Source organism: Vanessa cardui, chromosome 27 (assembly GCF_905220365.1).
Source record: "Vanessa cardui chromosome 27, ilVanCard2.1, whole genome shotgun sequence".
NCBI lineage: Eukaryota > Metazoa > Arthropoda > Insecta > Lepidoptera > Nymphalidae > Vanessa > Vanessa cardui.
Genome location: NC_061149.1, coordinates 4,422,057 through 4,449,297, shown reverse-complemented (window position 1 = coordinate 4,449,297; position 27,241 = coordinate 4,422,057). Strand labels below are relative to the sequence as shown.

Genomic DNA, 27,241 nt, shown 5'->3' with positions numbered 1-27,241 from the left:
TGAATAGAAATAGCCAAGAGGCGATGATTGAATTCCTAAGATGTGCTAGCAATAATTATAAAAACATATTTAAACTCTACCAACGTTTCGGAAAGCAGTCTCTATCAGCAAGAAGTAGTAGTTATTTTTTTTACAAGCTACGTTTCACTTTTGTTACAAACAAGCAGATGATAACTAAATTAAGCCTGTCTAGGTTACGCTGTACAGCTGTACCGCTAGGTAAATGAGGCGACCGTTACCACGAGACATTATCGTAAAAGATTATCAGACGTAATTCGTTCACTATACGGTTAAATTTTAAATGTTTGTGACATATGTTAGGAATCATATTGTAAGGACAATAGGATTAAGAGTAGTTCTCAATTCAATACTTAGTCTAAGACGTTGGCTGCAGCATCATTTTATTGTTGCTTCCGTTACTAGCCAAGCATCACTATATATATAGGCTTAATTTGTGTTTATAATTCATCTCGTGCTCGGCAGTGAAGGAAAACATCGTGAGGAAACCTGCATGTGACTAATTTCATCGAAATTCTGCCACATGTGCATTCCACCAACCAGCATTGGGACAGCGTGGTGGGATATGTTCCAAACCCTCTCCTTAATGAAAGAGGAGGCCTTATCCCAGAAGTGGGAAGTTTACAGGATGTTACTTTTTTTTCACAAGCATTGTCTGTCACACGAGACTTTAGGTCTGATTGATTTAAAATTTAGCATAGTTAAAACATAAAGAATTACTAAGAAAAAAAATGTATTTTCTAACTTTAATAGCCGATAGTGAGACGGTGAAATTATTATGAATTTTACTCGTACAAAGTCAGGGCAGAAAACTAGTACCCATTACAGGACCCAAAACTCTAAATACGTACTAATTTTATTATATACTAGTGTGTATACATATTTACGAACAAATTTACAAGTTTCTTTAAAGTAAATTGTCCTTATTACTTCGAAGTACCGCTATGAACACCGTTCTAAATATTCTTTAGTGAAACCAAATATATTTTTAAACATTACACGTTCCAAGGATATACTTTTTATATCAATACTAAATTATTATTGTAATAAAATTAAAGAAGCTTTAACTACACTCTCGTGGAACGGCTATTCAAGGAGAATGGTCAGGAGTGTAATCCGCTATAATTCTATTATGAGATGTAATATAAGCTATATAAATATAAATCAGACTTATAAACGAAATTATACAGGTATTCTGTAAAAAGAAACTCGAAACTCACTTAACACGCGTGAATATCAGAAAATATGCGACATTGAATATGATAATTATACATTTTATAGAATACAGGTATCAAAATGGTGTATCACAGGTTGTCAAAATTTAAACGAAATTAATTACCAAATTGTTCTGCTATTTTCAAGATATTTAACTAAGCAGTAATTAAATCCTTACACCAGTTATAAATTAAGCATTTATGTTATGACTAGATATTAGGCGGCGGCTTTGCTCGCGTAGAAAATATGAATATATTTACAAATTGACTTATAATACATTTTACATACATGTAAGACCTCTTTGTTTCCAATACTTTTTTCCAATTAAAAGATAACCTCTCAGGTCTCAAGTCCTCTCAGGTTCTATAATATTTGTGTACCAAATTTCATTTAAATCTGTCCAGTAGTAGACAGACAGAGATAATTTTGCATTTATAATATTAGTATGGATAATAGCACTTTTATTTTTTGAGAAGAAACATGAAAAAAATCTTAATTAAATTCTCATTCTCTTCATAAGAGTATTTTAGTTTGCTTGTGTCTTGTGTCAATAACGCTTTATTGCTTCCCTCTTGAATGTCTATTTAATGACGTATTTGCTTGACACGAGTACAACATTGAAAAACAATGAAGGTTTCTAATCATCATCTATAAATGATACAATACTTGAGAAACTTATATTTAACGAAAGGACATATGTATAAACACTACTAAATTCTTAATTCCATTATTGTACTGTAGCATTTTTGACTCGGGATTAGAACCCGAAATACCTTGATCTGCAGTACCATTATTTACTCCAACCACTGAACCACAGAGATATTAAAATCACCCATCGTACTTGTAGGTACATACTTGTTTGTTAATTTAATGTGGGCGTTACCTGTCTGGACAAGATAATACATGCGTTGACCAGTGAAAAAAATGTTGAATTTCGTGATCACTGAACAATGTTTATCAAGACGTTTTGATAAAATAAGTTGATCCTAATTATTAGTATTCTTTAAGAACTCGGAATTCATCGCAGAACAAGAAAGTCAAATGTCCGAATTTTATATGCGATATTTTATAAGCGTTTCAAAATGGCGTTACACCAAGTGATAACACTTCCTGAATTTGATACGAAGTTAACTCAGATTTGTGCTGATGCTGAAACTTATTTGTGTTATATTTATTCTGAGTTTAAAAAACTTAGTAACACTAAATGTTTTGGATCGTATCATCATAGTAATTTAGTATTTTGTCTGTACACATACGTCGTTACATACAATAAAACTGGTTAATTATTTTAATATTATAAAGATACATTTTCTTTATTTTGCTTTGTTTAAGCTCAACAAATTACGGTAAAATTTTATTTGGCTGCAGTCAATGATATTCTAATAAACAGATATGTTATATCCATACTAAACAACAGAAAACAGTGTGCCGCGCCGGGGACCGTTTATTTTAGTTTATTACATTTCGTTAAAAGTAAAAAGAATAGCTTGATAAAAACAATAAGTAAAAGGGATAACTAGATGTTTTAATTACGCAAAACGTATTACTGCATAATTATGATGAAAACGACTAAAGGCAAACGTCCCAATTAGGACGTTTTCTAGTCTTCACTTTTTGCGCGTTAATGACATATCTGTTTACTAGAACATTGCTGATAGAATATAAAATAAATCTTCTTAATAAACGAAAAATATTTCACAATTTAAAACGATATTTCTTTTGTTTCAGAAACCTAAACAATGCAACGAAATTTATAGCAGAGGACGTGAAAATGGGTCCACCTATCAACACCTGGCCTTACAGCCAGCCGACGCTCGGGAGGGCTAAAGTGACAAGTGACAGTAAAAAGTGCCTCGTAGTTCATATCGTTGACAATTTACGCACCGTAGGGATTAATTTCACATTCGCATTTATATTTTTACATGTGTTCTCGAGTCTGAGTTCTGTGACCGCTGGTCCGGTTATATTGAATCTGGACTATTTGCAAGGTAATGTAGTTTTTTATTTATTTATATGTAGCATAAGTTTTACTTTAAAATTTATTCGTTACCAATTTTAACAAGTTTAGTCATTGTTGTAGTCTAAGTTATTACATTAGTTATCTGCCAGTGAAAGTCCTGTCAAAATCAAGCAAGCTGATCCAGAGATAAACCGAAAAAGTCATTTAGACAAACTCTGAAAAAAAGTTTTTTTGGTACATGTACCGTATATTTACAAATGCATTTAGTAAAAACAGCTTATTTTAATATTACAAACTGACACCCCAATTTTTATATACCTATATGTAAATATCATTGATTCAGAAATTAAAATAATAACAAATGATTTGGGTTCAGCATAAAACATATATTGTACGAAATACTGTTCCGTTTAGTGTTGTATTCCTGCTATGTGTGCTGTCTCCTTATTTCATGTATCTATAATAATAATAATAATAAACAGCTTTATTGTACACAGAAAATAAACAAAATACAAGAAAAAAGCTTAAAATCAAAATCACTACAAAAGTATGCAAAGGGCGGCCTTATCACTAAGTAGTGACTATAGTTATAATCCTCACAGCATCCAGAGTTGCACTGGCAATGAGTTTGGTTTTTTTTAACGCAAACTGATCCGACCGTTTACATTACGTTAAAGGTAAATTTAATTAAGAAAGTATAACGTTCGTTATGTAACCCATGCAAGGTTTTTGCTTCGATCTGTTTCTTTAAGGAAAATGTACCTGTATATATTTTTTAGGTTTTTTTTCAAATTCTTTAATGTTAAATTAAATTACTGATTCTTTATTCAAATGACAGATTGACAGCACTCACTATTTGTTAAAAAAGTTATAAATGTTTAAGCTGAGGACAGACAAGCGACACTCTTACTGAGTGTCGCTTGTCTCTTTAATTATTTCACTCTCATTAATTATTGCAGCATTTGTGGTCGTTGCGGTACTTTATGAGGAACTATTTAACAATGTTTCAATTATGAAATATATAAACAAAAATTGTAATACAACTACATACAACATTAAATATCAGCCTGTATATTTCCCATTGCTGGGCTTAAGGCCTCTCTCTTTGAGGAGAAGGTTTGGAACATATACCACCACGCTGTTCCAATGCGGATTGGTGGAATACACATTTGGCAATTAGAGCCGAGCACGAGATTAATTACGTATAAACACAATTTAAGCACATGAATATTCTGTGGTGCTTGCCTGGGTTTGAACCCGTAATTATCGGTTAAGATGCACGAGTTCTAACCAATGGGCCGTCTCACTCGACAATACTTGTTAACTGAAATTTCTATTATTGAATCTTCATACAGATTTACAAAACAAAACATTTACAAAATAGTCACGTCAAAATGTTTTCACATTTTCACACTTTTACTTGCAATTAAACATATAATAGACGAATTCGTTCCACGAAGACGGACATTGTTGTCGCCATTTTGAAATTCACTTACACTTTTACAGATAAATAAAAATTAAAATAATTGTGAATCGAGAGTGTATTCTTTATAAAAAAAAAAGAAATAATAATGCTAATGCTAATTCATAATAAATTATTATCAGTTTGTATTAAAGATGTTTTTATATAGAATTACTCGTATGGTTCGAATTATACATGGCACTAGGCTGTTTAGATGAGTTTAATTATAAACACCAATCAAGCAGATAATCTCAAAAGATCTTACTGGTGTTCGCCCATACTCAATAATTAATCTCAGTGTATAGTAATTACTTTAAATATATTGTCTCGTTAAACTATCAATTATTGTCTATGTCAGCCATCAGTAGTAACAATAAATATACGGTCTATATATGTCCCACTGCTTGGCTAAGACCTACTCTCCTTTTGAGGAGAATATATAGGAGCATATTCCACCACGCAATTCCAATGCGTGTTGGTCGATTCACATGTGGCACAGTTTCGTTGAAATTAGACACATGCAGGTTTCCACACGATGTTTTTCTTCGCCGAGAACGAGATGAATTATAAATACAAATTATGCACATGAAAAATCATTATCGGTTTATGCTATAGGTACTTGTTCTAACCATTAGGCCATCTCGGCTCCCATCAGACGTACTGTCAAACGATCAAAGACTTCAAAAAAAGATTCAGTCATAGACAATATTAATACTTTTTACTAACATTATAACCCCACTCATTATTACTGACGAAATGAGCCATTCTGTGTTCTTAATTCAAAACGATCAACGTTTTATTATACGAGTAGGATGGCATGTCATTTAATAGTAATTTAACTGTCTTCGTGTGTTTCCCAAACTTTCACTTGCATTTGGGTCGAATGTGTCATATTAGAGGATCTTGTGACTAGTCCGCAGTCTTTGCCATACTTGTTTTTTTACTCATGTATATATACTAGTAACTGCCCGCGGCGTCGCTCGCGTTTTAGAGTTTTGGACAAAAAAAAGTGGTCTATGTCCTTTCTTAGAGTTAAAGTTTGTTTCATACCAAATTTCGTCAAATTCGGTTCAGCGGCTTGGTCGTGAAAGATAGACAGACGGACAGAGTTACTTTCACATTTATAATATTAATATAGATATAAATGATACGAAAATATAATTTTTTTTATGACCGCCTATAAAATTCGTTAACTGCCATCATTATTGAATGAGGTCGAATATTTTTTTTTATATTGACAAGCTGAAGAAGTATTTATTGATTTATTTATGAAAACATTAATGATTTTTTTATTGTTTAATATTTTAAATATTTTTTAAACAAATCACATTTGCAAGACATTTGCCTTTATTTAAAAAAAAAAAAAAATGTGATAATTGTTTTTTATGACACACACACACATAATGTAGTGTGTGTTGTGATGAAAACAAATAATAAATTAGATCACCAAAGGACATTGACACAACTATAGTCTAACAACTTCCTTATTCACCTGTCTTGTTTCAACGTACTATGTATTTTTTTTCGATGACAGTGCAAAACAAAGTTTTTTTTCAAAGAATGATTTGATTGCGGCTTTGTACTTGATTAGAGACAGTTGCGTGAAATTCCCCGGTAAAGCCTTTATATATGGCGATCCAAAGTGTTATTAATAAATATACTAAATATATATAAAATACTAATTTGTCAAGTTTTTCTAAAATATTTAAGCAAAGAGACAATCCCTAATTTCTATGAAAAAAAACATATACCTATTTAGATCTATTATATATTATTTATATACATAAATGCTTTACTGTAATAGGTCATTAATTACTTGATATAAAAATATACTACGCTAATATTTAGTATACGAAAGTTTGACCGCAACCAAACTATACATTTTATCTTAATCAAGTTAAATTCCATTATTTTAAGTGTCTTGAGTAAGGTGTTCGTGTAACTGATAAAAGAAAGGTTCCAAGAATTAAAACATACATACGAAAAGATAAAGAATATATAATAAAAAGTAATTATAATTGAACTTTGTATTAGTTTATTCTTTTACTTGTCAACTTAGACTCTACTTATATAGAGCAGAGCTGGTTCGGGAAACGATTGATTTTAAGAGTAGAAGTTTCAATACAATAAGTGATTTAATAACTTATACTAAAATAAACATCGTAGTAGTCAAAGAAATAATAGAGGAATTCTCTATTTGTGATTAACTATATTGATTTATTTTTCTTTTATACTATTATTAACATAAGAATTATTAAGTCGAAACAAATCATATCAAAATACCCTTTATTGTACACCAATAAATAAATAATTTAAACATGATTGGGAAGGATATACAAGAGGCGGCCTTATCGCTAAAGTAGCGATCTCTTCCAGGCAACCTTAAGGTAGAGGAGAGAAACAGATATAGAAAGAGGTAGAGGTGTACAAAGCAGATATAATCATAATAAATAAATACAGTTAAATATTAATACATATATTTAAAAATTAATTAAAATAATGGACAGTGCCTATTTATATATTTAAAAATAAAATAATGTACATTACCTGATATCGAAAATGCATACATATATATGAGTCCTTAAATAGATACAAATATGAATCATAAATCAATGTTGTTTACACCTATAGATGAAAATATGTATCACCTCGAATGTTACCCATATTAAATATTTTATTTTATTAAGTGTTTAGTGATAAGTCGATGGTGAAACTTTTTACAATAAAAAAATAATAAATAGTTATTGTATAGATCTTAATCGCGTTGAAAGGTAGCAAGAATGCTAGCAGGATAATTCGAAGTGATTTCCAGTGTGATGAAAACAACTTAAATAAAAAAATGTGATACACATAAATTGCAAATGAAATTTCTTTACTATCAATGAGTGAATCATTTGGAATCGAATGTATGACAACGTCCTGAACTGACGTAGAACGGTTTCTGTGTTATGTAAATGCTTCGTTCATCTTAAATATATTCGTCATTTGGGCGAGGCATGTTACAATGAAAACACCTTAAACGACTTAATTTCGAAAACTTTCGCGACAAGTGAGTTACAATACGTTTACATAATAGCATGAACAACTTAAGATAAAATATAAGAGTTATATAAAGTTCTTACCCAAACACAATTTAATTAATTAAAAACATTGAATAGATAAGAGCCGAGATGGCCCAATGATTAGAACGCGTGCACCTTAACCGATGATTGCGGGTTCAAACCCAGGCAAGCACCACTGAACATTCATGTGCTTAATTTATATTGTCTAATTTCACCGAAAATCTGTCACATGTGTATTCCACCAACTCACTATGAACAACTTAGTTTTAAGGTCGGCAACGCACCTGCAAGCCCCCTGGTGTTGCAGATGTCCATGGGCGGTGGTAGTCACTTTCCATCAGGTGAGCCTCCTGCTCGTTTGCCACCTATGCCATAAAAAAAAATATATATGTTCCAAACCTACTTCTCAAAGGGAGAGGTGGCCTTAACCCAGAAATTTACGGGCTGTTGTTGTACTTGCAATTCAACTTCCTATCTTGCCATTTGAAGTTCGTAGAGGTGGCTACCAAAAAGTCCTTATAATTTCACAAGGTGCTTCTGTGAAATAATTATAAAAATAAAACAATACGAGTACTAAATCACCAATTGGATACACGGCACACTCAGCAGATATTCAACGTATTAAGGGCCTTAGCCCAGCAGTTCGAAATTTACAGGCTGTTGTTGTTGTTTTGTTGTTGAATTGATAAAGATATTGAAAACCGAGGAATATCAAGTGGACGTTATCAAGTACAGAGTAACTTTTTATAGTATAACATGAGTTCGTCAGAGGCAGTACATGTTAGGATATAGTAAATACTTAAAGAACTTGTAGCAGCCGTTTAATAAAGTATTAAATCATTCAACTTAGCTGGATTAGTTTTCTATGTTGTCTTGGGTCTGGCTGTTTGTGGTACCATCGTTACTTCTGATTTTCCATAACGCAAGTGCTTTAGCTACTTACATTGAAATCAGAGTTATGTATGTGATGTTAGAGGCGAATTGATTTCCAGTATGATTTGACAGTTGGATTAGATACAATTATTTATAGCGCTACTGTTTACAAGAAATCTTAATCTTAACTTTATGATCGATTTTACCTTACGGTTATTTTCAACGGAGAAACACTCAGGAGATACATACATATATGAACTCAATCCCTCAATTTTATTATACAATGTAATGTTACACGTTGGAATATTCAAGTGCAAAAATTACGGATTTGCTCTCCGAGGCACAAGTCTGAGGATATTGTCAGACAATGTCAATAACTTTTTATGGGCTCGACCTCAAATTCAAAGCTTAGCTCATCATTAGACGAATGAAACGGTTTATTGAATTATTAAGACGAAAACAACTTTCTATAATACACTACAGATGATGTTGTCTTAAATTTTCGCGATTATTACACATTTAAATAAAACAAGTTATTACGGATTTTAATCGCGTATATTAATTATTTTGGACATCCCAACGTTTCGAGCACTTTACAGCGCTCGTGGTCATGGGTAGACCGTCTACCTTTTATTACTACGTCTACCGTCGTTTTATTTACACTACAGATGTTGTTGTCTCATTAAAAATATTGACAATAACTTATAGTATAAATGAGTCAGGTAATTTTATTCGGTAATCACAATTCAATGTAAACTAAATATGTAAATAACATAATACAAACTACAAATTAAGTAACTCAACTTCAAATATTTACAAGAACTATTTATATGTGCATATGTTATTACTTGTTGTTGTAAATTTTTATTGCATGTATTTATGCAACAGCATATATACTTAACTTTAAGAGTCAAGCGAATACAAGATTAGTTTTGAGAACCCCGTTCCACATCATGCCTCTATAAAACGGGCTTGCTTCTCAACGGTAAGCGTTGTTTTCTTTGTATATGCAAGTTATTATTTTTAAATGTTGAAAAAGAGTAACTACTGAGTTTCTTGCCGGTTCTTTCGGTAGAATCTACTTTTCGAACTGGTAGTAGCTTCACTTAATTGTAAAATGACGATTCAAAAGTGCTTATAAAAGCCTACTTGGATAAAGTTTATTTTGATTTTGATTTGAAAACTTCCGTGGTCGAGTAGTGTGTACACCAGTTTTCATGGGTACGCCACTCCGACATCCTGGGTTCGATTCCCAGCCGAATTGATGTAGAAAAAGTTAGTTGTCTATGTTGTCTTGGGTCTGAGTGTTTGTGGTACCGTCGTTACTTCTGATTTTCCATAACACAAGTGCCTTAGCTACTTTCATTGGGATCAGAGTAATTATGTTGTACAATATTTATCTATTCAATTGCCTCCATGGTCTCTTAGGATCTTCAATCAATCAATCAATCAATCAATCAATCAGTTACATTTGATGTAAAAAATTTGATATCATGTTTAGGTAATAAGCAACACCAACAATATACTCCATACTCTTGGAAAATACCTTAATATCTGACGACCAAGAATAGCACAGTGCGCGCATATCTGTCAAATCAAATAGCCCGCGCTTTTCCGTTACATACTTTCGTCTATTTTGCATCGCTCCCATAGATAGCAGGAAAGAAAGAAAAGATACTTAATGTATTATACTGCTTGGCCATATTACGTGTTATTATTAGTCATAATATACAAAATTATAAAAGCCTACCGACCAGCCCCAATTTCGCACAGGTACTTAATATATACGATGTGACGATCAAATTATATAAAATTATTATAAATTGTAGTCTATATGTTGTTTTGATGTATAACCTATATTTATGCAAAATTTCATCCAAATCCGTTCGGTAATTTTTTCGTGAAAGACTAACAAAGAAACATTCTCACAAACTTTCGCACTTATAATATTAGTAGGATACACATTTTTATTCGCTGAATTTACATAAAAATTAAGGGTGATACGGTTAATTTTTAATTTGTGTTTTCGTGTCCACCAATAAAATCGTTGTCAAACTTAGTCTAAATGCTAGTGTGTTAGAAGTTCATAATCGGGCTCACTGTGAGACAGGTTTGCAACGGTACTTACTGCATTAGTGCTTAAGGCTTGATACGAAACGAGTTTTAGGGAATTTCCATGATAATATTTATATTGGAAATTGTTTTCAACATGGCGTTTGCGAATTTCGTTCTTTGAAAATATTTCATATAATTAAAAAAATAGTAATTAAATTATAATAAAACGATGTCAAGGCGACTGTAGCGCGTTGATGTCTTTTACGTACACATAAGCACAATATGAAATATCATCAACTTAATATTTATGATATACATACTATCTCATGTCATATCATGTTTTATCCGCGAGTATAGTTCAGTGAGCCAGTGTAATTGCAAGAATTTTTTTTCTAGTCATAGGATCTTAGGTTGTGTTTTACGTTTATTGACGACAATAGGAATATTATAGTGCGTATAACAGAGGTGAGCACTTACCATTACTAAACGGTCAATCGACTCACCAGCAGATGTTTAATGAAAAGCCAAAATAAATCAGTTGAAATATATTCTTTTTTTAAATTAAATAAAAGAATAATGAATAATTACAAATGCTTCACAATAGGCTTACCTTCGTTGAATTAGATCATAATCTTTAGTTTATTAAATTCGTGTCATGGATTCCTCAATATCTCAATCAACCCATAAATAAAAGTTAAATAAAATAAAATAAAATTAAATATATTTTTAGTGGTGACTCAATAAGACCTGCATTAACCGTGATAAATTAAGTAAATTTTGATTAAGTTGCATATGTTTTGTTTTAGATAAATAACATATAGAAACTTTGATGACGTGATAAATATTCAAGTTATTTATAGTTTTCGAAACACCATCGGCATATTCACAAAATATTAAGAATAGCTAAGAAATAAATTAATATACGGTACACCACTACAGGCGTTAACATTTTACATTACAAATAACGAAAAATAACAAAACATTACACTCTTACATTAATAAATCAATCAAATCTAAACACATTAAATGCCTCCTCTATTGTACATTTTTTATTTACATTGATATTTTATTAATCGGTAACTTCAAACGCCATCTCTGTAACAGATGTGTCAACTTGTCGTAACTTATTCTGTGTATAATAAGATGTCGCTACTTTTTATATCATATAATAAAATTGGAGTGTCTGTCTGTAAATAAAATAACCGCTTTTTACCAAATACACATGTATGTATGTATGTATCAATAATTCAATTCTTATCTGTGTTTGTCTGTTTGTTCCTGATATCTGGAATGGCTGGAACAAGTTTGACGGGCACTTTGACTGGCAAATAGCTACTATAATAGGAGTAACGTAGGTTACAACGTTTTTGTTTTATTCAAACGCACTCGAAATCGCGGGTACAGCTAGTAATATATAAAACTTCATGATAAATATTCTCAAAACATTAACAAACTTTTATTTAATTCAAAAATTGGAACGCTATTTGATATCCTAGATTAGATGTAACCAAAATCAAAAGCGTTTGCAAATTCATCGCTACTAGTTGTGGAACTGGTTCAAAGTTTTCGAGATCTGACCCACATAATCGAGTATTCATTATATTTGATGTTAAATAAATGCTTGTAAAAAAGATAAATAATTGACGACAATATTGATGACTAAATGCAATTCTTAAATAAATATTTGGACGTTTAATTTCATTTTTATTCTAGTTGCAATGCGAACATCTATATCTTTAAATTATTTATGACATAAAATGCTTATTTTTTAGATCTTAAGCCTCCTGTACACAGTAACACCTGTATGTAATTATAATGTTATTTTCTCTTATTCCAGGTCCTGTACCCTTAGCTAGAAATATAAGGCACTTGCCCTGCATATCAAGAAGTACAAATCAAGAGGGTCTTTGTATGTTTGCCATAGACTGCTTGAAAGCAAATGGAACACATCTAGGGACATGCATAGATAGGTTCTACTTTGGCTCGTGTTGCCAAATACAAGACAGAACAACTTTACCACAGTTAATTGGTAATAACATAGATGATAATTCAATAGATAACGCTAATTTCGTTCATCCGCTCCTAGACGATAAGGTTCAAAATCATATTTTTACAAAAAAACCGTCAATAATCAAAAATGTTACGAAAAAACCAGCTGTCGTGGAATCTAATGCTCAGACTGACAAGCCAGCTACTGTACAGGATAGGACGGAACCAGAAGAACCGGAGACTAAATCTGATGAACTTAACCTGACCACACAGTATAATAAAATTACTGGCGACATTGTCAAAACCACAATTGCAATGGACACAACAACCAAAGAAGTGCCTACAACCCAATCTATTAAATCAACGTCGCACCTTTCAGAAGTTACAGAAATACCCGCTAAACTGTCAACCTTCCAAACAGTATCTGGTGATGTTAGCAACTTAGTCACGGAAAAGGAAAGTTCGAAACCAATTAAAACCGAGAGCACGGAAACGATAAGGCCCACAACTGAAAAAGTAACCGAAAAACCGATAAGACCGACCAGGAAACCGGCCAAACCTATCGTGACATACAAACCAAGACCATACAGACCGACGAACTTCACAAAACCCCCTCACGTTACCATCAAACCAAGACCTACGAAACCTATAGCACCATATAATTCTACAAGAAAACCACCTTATAGGAACCCGCCTAAGAGACCATCAACGAAGAAGCCTCTGCCATCACCACCTAGACTAAACATTACTATTATACCACAATCAACCAGTACACGACCAGTGTTTACGAGACCGTCATTGTCTACTATTACATATATAAATACAACCGCATCAAAACTTGAAGATATTCCTGTTACCTCAACTACATCTACCACAGTCACAACTTTACCGCCAAGTCCATCTACAACAACTTCAACCACAACAACAACGACGACAACGACAACGACAACAGCTGCTCCAACAACAACGACAACAGCTGCACCAACAACAACTACAGCTGCACCAACAACAACAACAGCTGCCCCAACAACAACAGCCGCACCAACGACGACAGAAAGACTCATAGAGACAACAGAAAATATTGTCACAGAAACCGCGTTTTCATCTTTACCGACTGAAGCAATTACAGATAATTTAACTGAGAATGACAATACACTTACATCTGAGCCTCAAGCGGAAACAATATCAACTGAATCTACAGAGGTTGTTACTGAAAAGGATATTCAAGTTCCTTCCACAGAGAAGGAACAAGAAGAAACTACTGTAAAAGAAACTGTCAGACCGGTGACTGAAGCTGACGAACCGATGACTTTAAAACCTACTACATCCACATCCACTGAATATCCTCCTTTAGTTACTTGGTCCAATACAATCAACTCCAAGCCCGCTGAGACAACAACACAAGCACCAGATGGTAAGTTGCAATTTTTTTACTAATTGACTATAGTAACGTTATAGAAATACATTCAAATAATATAGGCTTAGTTATGAGAGCTGTTAGGCAATATTATTTACAATATATTATATAGTATCCCAATATAAGGCTATCATATACTTCCCACTTTTGTTTTTGCGAGTTCAAATTTATTTACGTGTATACAAAAATATTTAGCAGTATACTTGACATTTTTTAGAGATGGTTGATTTATGCTATTTGCTTACGGAAGATAGAAATATTTCAATATTTTTTTCAATCTTTTGTTGAAATTCCTCACATGTATACAATAACCCTATTAGCCATTAGTCAGTAGCCGATAATAATAATAATTCATTTATTTGCCAGAATATGGTACATAATACAGATGGTCATTAATAATGATTCTCATATTCTACCGATTTATCGGTGTGCAAATATTAAACATGCGTTCATGATATTGAATTAAATACAATTAATTAAATCAAATTACAATTAATAAAAATGTCATTCAATAATAATAAAAGAATTGAGAATAAGTATACACAATTAAAGATAAAATGTCAAACACACACTATACAACTAGTTAATTCTTGTCAGTTAAAAAATAGTGTCTGAATATTGCCTCTTAGACAATTAAACTAGAATTAAATGTTTTCATCAGCTAAAATTAATTGAGTCAAAACAATTTAACTCCCTCATAAACTTTGCATACAGCGAGTAATTACCTGTCCCAACTAAAACCATTCTTGATATTAGACTCCATTGTTTTTATAACAAGCAAAAAATAAACAATTGGCTTGCTGTGAATCGAGGAAAAGATTTATGATAACATTTCAAAAATATGATTGTTATAAATGAATAATATTATAAACGTAGAATGAATCTCATTCGCCTTTATTCAAAATTAAAAAAAAACAACGTTTTAATTAATTCTTTTTTTAATTAATCTAGGTTGCGTAAGAAATTCCTACACATGAGAACAACTATAATGTAGTCACACATATTTCAATGACATTTTGTATGCAAAATATACGAACTCGTTCTCAGTAAAAAAAAAAAAATTGACAACATTAAAATTCATCGCATTGTACCAAGAGACCTCGGGTCAAAAACCTTCTAATTATTTCCAGAATATGCCAGAAATCTAGATAAAATCTTGAATTGCAAGCAATGTTCTTTTATCTCTTTTCATAATCGTAAATAATACGTATATTGGTTTCATGGGCGTATTTAATTAACTGTATCCAATACCTTCAATAAATTAATACCTAAGAAGTTCAGGACCAAATTTAAAGGAGAACAATCTCTCCCTAGGACTCTAGCCCTAGGGCCTTCACAATATATTTAAGATTAATAAAGGCACTGATACACTAACGTTTGCGAAGAACTCCTTCAAAACATTACTAATAAAAATCTACTTTAAAAATATTCAGGGTCTTTACTAAAGTAAAGACTTTACTCAATAAATTTTGGTCCCATAGCCTCCAAACTCTTAAATCCGAACCTGAATTAAATACATAAAACTCAATGCATTCAGTGGCTATAATCAAATCTTAAAACCAAATTTCATATTCATTACCTTTAAAAAATTTGACTTAGTGTCGATTTTATCATCTGTTTTTATTTGACAAAATATTGTGTGATGATTATTGTTGTTAATAAACACTCGTACTCAACAAGGATACGTTCTTCTACTTTTTACTTCAATTTACTTTATAATTGTATACTATTCTCACGACTTTCAATTTAGAATTCAAAATTTTACAATTAGTCGCGACGAGAAGTTATAGATTTTTCTCGCCATTATTACAGTCACGTTTTTAATCCACAGACTAAACAAAATAAACTAGAATTTGTCGATTCAAAGAATTTAAAAAAAAAAGAATTAGGTACTTACCGGTAATTTAATTCTTGGCGTTCTCTACTGTATAATTTACATTTGGAACGAGTGACGGTTTCACTGTGAATTGACACAATAAACTTTATAAACGGTCGAATCAAAAGTAATTGTAGAATCGATCGCATGAATAGTCAATTTTTATTATCTGCTTATAGCCATTGAGGCTTTTCAAGTATAGAAGAAAGACTGTAAGAATTAATTGTCAAATTTTCATCACAATCGGATCAAAGATTTTGGAACGGTTTGAGGACAATCATTATTTCTATTTGCATTCATAGATCAGGTAAAGAAATCATTAAATTGCTTCAAAAATAAATGATTATCATTTCTACAAAGCGATGCGTTTATTTTTTCTCCGAAATACACTTGTCCAATATATCTTATGCAAAGTAGGTCTTGAGAATATTATAGTAAAAGTGAGGCACTAAAGTAACGAAAAGACAGATCAACAAATAATCGATAGTATATATTCACTACGTCCATAACCATTGGCAGCCACCATACTTGACAACTAAGATATTATGTCACTTGTGCTATTGTTTATAATACTGCATGTGTCTAATTACATAGAAATTCTGCCACATGTGTATTCCACCAATCCGCATTGTAACAGCATGTAATATGTTCCAAACCTTCTACTCATAGGTAAATAGAAAAGAAAAACTCAAAGGTAAATAGAATAGAAAAAAATATAGTATTAATTTCTTTATATTTTATTTCATCTAACGTGTATATTGAGCCTTATATTACCCGCGGGACACCAAGACGGTAGCTACCGTCGCTACGGTAGCTACGGTAGCTACCGTCTTGGTGTCTGTGGTGGTAACTAGCAAGTTATGTATATTTAAGGTGCGTCGTACTATAACTCATTGGATTTCATTGACTGATTCATGAATATATTAAGGAAAATAAACATAGAATGTGTCACTTATTAATGATCACAACAATATTTAGTATGAGCCACCCACGCCAAGTCTACAAGTCAACCATTTCTAATAATTATCTGTCCTATCTTTATCTATGTAATTACTCATGCAACTGTTTCGAATTTTTTAACTGGAAACTGACTCACCATGCTATTAACTATTATGAATCCCGAACGTTCGAATTTTTATCAATATTTTCTTGGATTAATCTCGTAAATAAACCTGAGTTCGATTAAGATATATTATTAATTAATCGTGTTAGAATATGTGTTTTATTATTTATTAAGGAATCTAACAGATTACATTAAAATTATTCAATATTATGTTACTCCCAAATAAAGCCAAAATTAAAATAACAATGAGTTTATAGCATTAAAGGCAAAAATAAAATTCTTATTGTATTTATTTTTGTATGTGTGAGTATTAATTGATATTGTAGTATCTTAATAATATTAGTGTCCATACATTTTAATAAATAACGATGAATATTTGTTATACTTCTTGTAATACTTTTGCTCCAAAAAAACAAATAATAGAGTTTTAATTTCTTTATATGTCCTTCGATTTTAAAGTTTTATTTAGACTCTAATTGTTACTAAAAATATTGGTACTTGAAACAGTTCACCTAGCATACGTAGCTTTCTTTTACAAACGTTTATTTAACTCCTCTATACGTAAGTGCCCAATACGTCCAATTTTGTATAAATAAATAAAATTTTAACAAAAAGAAAAACCGACTTCAAACAAAACACTATTTTAAAACAAATGAATATGCACGAAAAAGTAATAAAAATAATTGCGTATTCAACATATTTTTTAGAGTCTTCCTAAGTTAAATGAAATGAAAAATATTAGACTACTTAAAAGTCGATTAACGATTATATCATGTAGTTATAGTTATTGGTATATTTGGAGCCGGTGTCAGCCACGGTGCCCTTGCCCCAACAATCTAAAGAAAGAAACGATACAAGCCCCTTGATTGATCCAGTATATTATTGTGTAAAAGGTAATTTGTAAAAAACATATTTGTTAAAGTATTCTCGTAATGTTTTTTGATAGATATACTGTAGGGTTTTATTGGCTGACACCGACTCCAAATATAACAATAATTATAACTACATGATATAATCGTTAATCGACTTTTAAGTAGTCTAATATTTTTCATTTCATTTAACTTAGGAAGACTCTAAAAAATATGTTGAATACGCAATTATTTTTATTACTTTTTCGTGCATATTCATTTGTTTTAAAATAGTGTTTTGTTTTAAGTCGGTTTTTCTTTTTGTTAAAATTTTATTTATTTTTTGATTTTAAGTGAAGCTGATGTTGACTAACTAATTTTTTTTAATATGTATAGATTAAGCGTTCCGTTTATATGAGTCAGAAACTACTTCGAGGACAATTTCAAAGGAAACATGCGAATAAAGCAAAAATAGACTTTCAAAAATGCGGATTTAATACGTCACGCGGCGTAAACTACAAGGATCCCTCGAAAGAGCTGTAATCGAACTCAGCAAAAAAACTTTGAAAAAGACCAACTATATTTCGTACATCATATGACATCACATCACATACACAAAATTTGATTAAAGATAGTAAGAAATTCTGCCCCATATCGCACCCTAACTGCGAGCCGTATAGGAGTTCCATCACTACATAGTATAAAACAAAGTCGCTTTCTCTGTCCCTATATCTTTAAATCTACGCAACGGATTTTGATGCGGTTTTTTTTAAAAGATAGTGTGATTCAAGGGGAAGGTTTGTGTATATAATACATGAACAATATAGTAAAGAAACACTGATAATTTTAGAAGTTTGCGATGTGATGTCGTATATAAACAAATTCTGTAGTATATTTAGTATCAGTATTGCACCCGTGCGAAGCCGGGGTGGGTAGCTAGTTGATTATAATATTCGACTATGATAATTACATAAACATAACCACATTACGGAAGGTGACTCAAATATCCAAATAACCTATAAATAAAAGATTCGACCGAGTATCGCTAACGTGCTCCTCAGAATTGTTCCGTTCCGTTACTTTGTCATAGATCCTGTGCTCAGAACCTTACCAAACTTTCACCAAATTACCCTTGAAGTATATATTTTATAATAAAAAAAGAATTATCAAAATTTGTTAACGTGATTTTCAGTTATTCACCTATTTGTCGCGCATATACGTAATGCAAATTTAAGACTTATGTCGTTTTCACATGGATACCATCATCGGAAAAAAAAATAAAAAAAATGGGACCCCACGGGAAGCACTACCTTTCAAACAAAAAAAAAATTATCAAAATCGGTCCACCCAGTGAAAAGTTATGAGGTAACAAACATAAAAAAAAAAAAAAAAAAAAATACAGACGAATTGATAACCTCCTCCTTTTGGAAGTCGGTTGAAAAAAGTAAAGTAACAGCCTGTAAATTTCCCACTATTGGGCTAAGGCCTCCCCTCCTATTAAGGAGAGTTTTTGGATCATATTCCACCACGCTGATCCAAAGCGGGTTGGTGGAATGCACATGTGGCAGAATTTCGATGAAATTAGACACATGGTTTCCTCACGATGTTTTCCTTCACCACCGAACAGGAGATGAATTATAAACACAAATTATGCATATATATATATATATAGTGGTGCTTGCCTGGGTTTGAGCCCAATATCATCGTTTAACGCGCACACATTCTAACCACTGGGCCATCTCAGCTCGTATAAAGTTTTAAAATACTATTATTTATAACAATATTATAAATTCGAAAGTAGCTCTGCCTATTGCTCGTCTTTATTGATATTTCACGACGAAACCATTGAACTGAGATTAATGAAATTTGAAATGAAGAAAGCTTGATGATTTAGGTTACTTTTTATGCCAAACGCCTAAAACTATTGAAATTAATCTTCAATTAGTATGAATATTACATACATAAAAAATCACATTATTAATAATAACAGCAACAAAAATGCCATTTATGCAAAAGTTTATTTAATATGGCAGTACCGAAGCAAATTTGACAAATAACAAATAGCTGTTTAATCTATATAAAAGAACAGATTATAAATAATTTATTTTTAAAAATACAAACGTCAATACTCAAGCAGATCACGTAAGTGGGTCGAACGCGAGCAGTCGGGTCGACATCATTGTATTCTCCAAGTGAAATTTTAAGGCTCACTTTCTTCAACGATAGTAATAGTTCTTTAAACGACGCGTGATAAAAATTTATTTAAATTGCAACTATTATTTATAAAAAAAAAATAAACAGACTACAAAAAAGTCTATAATAGTACATATAACATCTCTAAATGACCACAATTTTGAATTTTCTAATAGATTCATAACGTTGTCGTAATAAAATAAAACAACTTAGCAACTATCATTATCATTACATAGTATAAAACAAAGTCGCTAACCGCTGTCTGTCACGATGTATGCTTAGATCTTTAAAATTACGCAACGGATTTTGATGATATTTTTTTAATAGATAGAGTGTTTCAAGATAAAGGTTTTTGTATATAATACTTAAACAGTGTAATAAAGATAAACTGATAATTTTAAATGTTACTAGTGTGATGACGTAAATAAACAAATTCTGTAGAATATTTAGTAACAGTATTATTTACACTATGAAAACGGGGCAGGTCGCTAGTCTAATATATTTAAATGATCACAATTTTTAAATTTCAAATAGACTCGTTAACGCTGTCCTAATAAAGTAAAACAACTTAGCAACTTATATATTATATATTAACAATGTATATTTTTATTATAATTGTGATAGTAACTCTATCTGTCGCTCTTTCGTGACCAAACAGCTGAACTGAATTTGATGAAATTCGGTATGAAGCAAACTTGAACTACAATAAAGGGAATAGGCTAGTTTTTTCCCTGACACATGATAACCAAATCCCTAAAATATGAGAGAAGTTGCGATTGACTACTAGTAGTACATAAAGCATCTTTAAATGACCATAATATTGAAATTTCTAATAGACTCATTAATGTCCATTGGCCTAATAAAATAAGACAACCTAGCAACTATTAACAATGAAATATATCGGAAACGTAACGGTAAACCAGCAAATGTCACGACCATCGTGACGAGGACGTTCCACATAGATTAAGTGGAACACCACGCGCTGACCAGTCGCTTGCACTCGGTCAATGGAATCTTCTAATGACAGCATGGGGAAGCTAATGGGTTACTTGATGACGGCTAATTTACTTATATTATCATTATTAGTAACTAGTTTCCGTTTGTATTTTGGCATGTGAGCAGAGTTTAAATGTTAGGTGTCAATTTTGTTTTTAATCTGTATTGGTATATGTCACTGTAAGATTACAAAATTCGTTAGATTACAATCTGTCCGTCTCGTCAGATTGTAAACTGCCGAAATATTTTTAACTGTGAGATATCATTGCTTTTAACGTATTATTTTTCGCTTTGATTGAAAAGGCTTATCCTTTCCTGGAATTCAAACTATTTCCATTACAAATTTTTTCTAAATTGATTCAGCAGTTAAACGTAAAGAGATAACAGACAAAGTTATTTTCGCATTCATATTAGTATAGCTATAATAATAAAATGAACAGCATCAATCCTTAAATAAATACGTATTGTTAAAATGTACATTTGAAAGGATAAAATACAGCTGTTTTCTTCTATTTTCAGATGTATGGTCACCTATAACTCCACCAGAGGGTTGGGTACTGATTTCAAGTATGGCACCGAAACCTGAAACAACGACTTCACAACCAACAACAACAACAACAACAGCGGCTCCAACTACAACAGCAGCGCCAACAACAGTCACAGAGCCAGCTTCACCTGCTAGTGTCGTAACTACACAAAGAATAGAAACTCCTATCACAACAACAGAAATGGCTTCGTCGCCTTCATCAACATCAGCAACATCAACTACAACAACAGCTCCTATTCTGGAGTTCACAGTTAATGTGACTCTATCCCCAACAATGTCGACATCCACTTTATCTATGGGCTTATTGAATGCAACTTTGAGTTCAACAGATAATGCGACTGCCACATCTGCTAATCAGACTGGCACAACCCAATCTATCGAGTCTACTGATGCAGGTATGTTGAATATTCTATATAACGAATTGCTTAAGCTAACAGCCTGTAATGGCAAAAGCAGAACTTTTTTTATGGATAAAGTAGATGGAGAGTTTAATCTACCTGTTGATAAGTCGTCACTAATGTCCAAAGACATCTAACCCGTAATAAATTTTACCAATTCCTCATATCTCCAATAGTCCAGCAATCTTGGGACTTAAGTTTTGAAGTCCCTTATAACTATAGTAAAACTAGTTTACTCACCCTCCAAACCGGAACACAACAATACTAAACATTGCTGGTGGGTGGTCATCCCATCTATATACATCCCAAACTATCTTGTACAAAGCCCGAACATCAATTAAGACTTCTAGACTGATACATATTTATATTGCCTATTTGAAAAAATGAATCAAAGTTTTTATTTAATACTAAATCTGTCATACTGCCTAAGATACTAAAACATTCAGGCCATAAAAATACAAATTAAAAAATTAAGCGACATTAAAGTCACGGAGAATAATTAAAAAAAATCCCTGATACGGTGTTTGATACACATGTCAGAATTTCCTCACGATGTTTTCCTTAAGACGTTTTAAAACCGCAAATTAAACTCACGTTAAACTCAATGGTTACTCATGTTAAATTTCGTAATCTTAGTTTGAGCCTCGTGTGTTACTGGGCCATATCTAGTGATAGTAGTAGGCATATTATTCAATACAAGATTATATAGATGATAACAAAGCTTTGAGCTGATACTTGTCTGTTAGGATAAACTATATGTATATATAATTGTTTTTAATTAACAAAAAATTGTATTTTAAATAATAAAAAAGAGTAACTACTGAATTTCCTGCTGATTTTCTCGGCAGAATCTACATTCCACACCGGTCTTCACTTGATATAGTTTTGTAAAATGTACCTGTACAAGCGAACTTCAACAATAAGTATGCTTTAAATTTTAATTTTGAAGTCAACTTCGGTTTTCATGTCAATTTCGAACTCGATTTCGATTTAGATTCGGACTTCGATTTCGTTTTCGATTGCGGTTTCGATTTCCATATTGATTTTGTTATATTATTTTTAATATTTTTACCTTCGGACATAAATCCATAAATGCGTGTGTCTTCAGTAGCCCTCAAGTCGCAACAGTACGCCATTTAAGAAATAACACTGATTTATTTTAGGAACTTTAGAAGGAACATTTAAAAATAAACATTTTTGCTTCACAGATTTAACAACTACCGATGAGGCTGTAACAACCGAACAGATAACTACAACGACCGAATCTTACAACATGTCTAACTACAAAGAGGGTAAGTTGAGTTGGGAAAATCGATAAAATGCGCACATTATCATTACAACACTAGCTGTGACGTCCCAAAAGCACCGAAAAGTATTACGATTAAAAGTATAATTAAAAGAAAATTATTACGTTTAAATTGCGACATCATGTAATCCCAAAAACATAAATGACCATATTTATGTCATTCTAAGTGATACTTTGAACATATTGATTTTATCAAGAGAATAATAATACCGTTCGTGTAAATATAAATGAAAAACGAAGGCTTTCACCAGTCTATTCTGCTTTAGTATTTTTAAAATCGATCGATCGGTTTCCTAAAAAAACAAAACGCTTAATTCCTGGATTTATGACAATACCAAACAATGTCGCTTAAACTTTGTTGTTAAAAATTATTTTATTAAAAACGTTAATGTTTATTTTATTATTATTTAGAAAATGAGTTGTTTTGTTGTTCAATGTCGTGGAAAAAACGGAGGTCGTAAGATCGGATAGAATTGTTTACATTGCTTAAATTTATTCATTTTTTGAACTCCCAAGTGAAATATAATATGAGAACTAAACATGAGTCTATTATACACTTTTGTTGACAATAATGCTTTCTAAAATAAAATTCCTCATATGATTTAATATTTTCTCTTCAATAAATATAAACATTTGCTTATCAAAATATACAATTCAAACCATTAATAATAAGCAAAGCATACTTATTCAACAACATAAAGATAATCAACATAAAGTTAGTATTCGTTATATTAATTAATTTATATTTTATTAAATTAAATTACCTTAAAAAAAGAATCTGAATCTCTTGACTTTTCAACTTAACTCCTTAAACGACATTTATTTTCCGAAATTTCACAAAATTCTTCGACGTTCAAAACCCAAACTTTTTCGGATATGAATATCATAGATTAATCAAACTCTCGACCAATATTGCGTCAATTTGCTTTCAAATGGTTTATTTGGATTTTCTCTTCGTATCGTTGGAACAGATTATATGTCATTTTGTGGTCATGTTAAATCTTATAAGAATACGTATAATAGTTTTTGAATTATCTCGTTCAGATAAACAGAATGACACGACTTTGTGGTACAATGTGTAGTGATTTAACAGTAATTTATCATTACAAGAAGATTCATTCTTTGTCATAACGTATAACATACGTAATCCTGTAATTGCATATTTTTGCAATCGTATAATTACTAAACAACAATTTGCTTTAAGTACAGCCATCCTTGGTATCAACAATTAATGCGATGCTTCCTCGTACAGGCAACGACAAAAAAAAATAAGATATATATTTTTTTTATATTTACACTAAGAACATTATTATTAGAGCCGTATAAAGCGGTAACTTTTTTTTTAGATTTTATCGATAAAGACGTAAAATACCAGGCCGAAAATTATCGTTTCTACGCAAAAAAAAAAACAAATTAATGCAAGCGTGCTCTTATGGATATTGACAGTTATTTGACAACGGTTACCACAGATACCGAAAGTAGATTCTATCAAGATGAACCGACAAACTCTATAACTAACCGTTTAAACATACTTTTTTAAGATGTTTCCTTAAGCACTTATCGCGTATATGCTTTGACTCACACTCAGAATTTCATATAGTACAGTATACAGAACACAACCCTATTAATATTATATACATATATTTGTCTTTATATAAGGTAAGTTATAATATACAAAAATGCGAGCTATAATATACTAAAAAATAATATGCAATTTACGTAAATTCTCACGAATTCCATTAATTTCTCACGACTCGTATAGAAAAACTGATATCCGAATCATTAAGGGTTTGTGATGGGTGACTTTTTTTTAACGCGTCATCCTTTAAACTCTTTCAATATTTATTCATTAACGTAACGATAATAAAATAAATTGATACGTATCCATGTTAAACATGTCAATAGCGTGTAAAAGCCCAATAAAACCTTTTCATGTCGCTCTTTAAAACCGAAACCGATAAATTAAACATGTCTGCACTTGACATTCCCCCGCAAAACACCAGGTCAAAGAACTACCTAGCCCCTGACAGTATTATGTATAACTGCAGCCTCCCGACCGTATAAACAACGATAAAAAACATCCATTCGTACAACAAACAAAGGCTCAGACGCGCGATACTATCAAGCCGCAAAGACGCAAGGACGCATTTAAAAACGTTGTAAAAATTCGAATTTATTTTTCTTTTTTAACTCCTTACGTGCCACTGCAAAAAAACCAGCAATACAGTTACGAAAAAGGTTTATAACGAAGGAGTTTCAATAACGACGTATTTTAATTAAAGTATAAATAAAAGTGAAGTGCTTCTGTGTCGGACTTTTAAGAAAACGCCTAATTTATAGTATGGTGAAATTAACTGTAACGTAAAAAAAAATATATAAAACCGTGTGATAACTTAATGATCCCTAATTTCCATGATTTCTTAATTAATATTGTTATGGAATTACCATGGAGTTTTTAGTGTTCTGAATTAGACATTTTGTGACGCGCTTAAAGACTATTTCCTGTAAATGTTTTCACTTAACACATACCAAAAAGGTTTAATAACAATGATCATTAACTCCACGCTGATGGTTCTGGCAGTGTGTGGTCGGCGGATGTGGCCGCAGGCTAGGATCGTCGGTGGCGCGAAGTCCGGCTTCGGACAGTGGCCCTGGCAAATATCACTCAGGCAGTACAGGACTTCGACGTATCTCCATAAATGTGGGGCCGCCTTACTTAACGAGAATTGGGCGATAACAGCCGCTCATTGTGTCGAAAGGTATGTATGAATATTGTGTAAGTAAATTTCGACTGCTTGTTGGTAACATTTATAGATATATAATTAATATTCCTCCTATATATATATATATATATATATAGGAGGAATATTAATATTTAAATAATTAATTAATATTAAATTAATATATTATTACGATATTTTAATTGTCCTTCCTCTAAGTCTTTGATCTATTTATTTGACAGCGCGCCAAAAGTTAAGATTGAGATCTATGACGGATAGCTATGTCATACAAAATATGTATATACTGAATAACACTTAAGCAAAACTTATCAACTTAAAAGTAATATTAATACGGTAACAACTACTGCATATATACATACATTATACTGCCTCTTACTGACTCCACAAATGACAGGAAGCGTGGTACAGTTTTCACTTGCAGAAATGTCGCAAGCATTCTGCTACTGAATCGCAATTCTAGCTTTCCGATTCGAATAATGGTAACATTATTTAACTAGGTCATAATTATTTTATTGGCTAGTTTTTATTATGACAAGTAATTTTTTTTGTAAAGTAACAATCATTTTTAAATAAAATGGTCAATTATTATGCAAAAGCTTTGTATCACACAGCCAATTATTTTAAACTTTTTGTTAATAAAGGATAATGACCTATCAGACAAAACGAGAACACAACGATTGCCATTGCCAGGAATAAGGGAAGATCACACTAATATACTATTAATATTTGAAAATTATATCGCATACATACTTTTTTTGTAATTACATATTTTTGGCGCATTATCAAGACATGAGTAATCTTAAGTATCCTGAACCAGGGATGAGGAAGCCATAAAAATAATTATTGTACAGGAAAATACGTGGTAAATGACGCTCCGTGTAACTCATTACGCTGACCTTTTTCAAGTTCATTTAACTTATCGCGATACTCGTGCCTACGAAACTTCAAATCTTAATTGCTTAATATTTAAGATGTTTTCCCAAACACATGAAGTAACGAATGAGTTCATTTCTTTATTAATTTGTCCCTTATATTAAGGTAACACAAAGTGAGATTAAGTGGTAAATCCCCGAAAAGATATAGGCTATGTTCTATTAAGTAATTAGTTTTGTTTAACTACTAATTAAATTGTATACGTTTTAATTAATTATTATAGAGATATCATACATATCACAAGGTCTTTGTATTTAGCTTTTTTTTTTCAAGATTTGTTATCTGATAA

The 27,241-nt window shown here is 31.6% G+C and overlaps 1 protein-coding gene across 1 annotated transcript in view; it reads left to right on the top strand.

Annotated features, from left to right (window-relative positions):
* LOC124541210 (serine protease filzig) overlaps positions 1 to 27,241 on the top strand; it is a 46,701-nt gene that overhangs the window by 15,774 nt on the left and 3,686 nt on the right. Inside the window, exons 2-6 of the mRNA XM_047119081.1 lie at positions 2,962 to 3,221; positions 12,483 to 14,048; positions 21,547 to 21,969; positions 23,181 to 23,264; positions 25,860 to 26,037. Coding sequence (XP_046975037.1) covers positions 3,005 to 3,221; positions 12,483 to 14,048; positions 21,547 to 21,969; positions 23,181 to 23,264; positions 25,860 to 26,037 — 2,468 coding nt within the window. The 5' untranslated portion in view covers positions 2,962 to 3,004. The remainder of the gene's footprint in view (positions 1 to 2,961; positions 3,222 to 12,482; positions 14,049 to 21,546; positions 21,970 to 23,180; positions 23,265 to 25,859; positions 26,038 to 27,241) is intronic.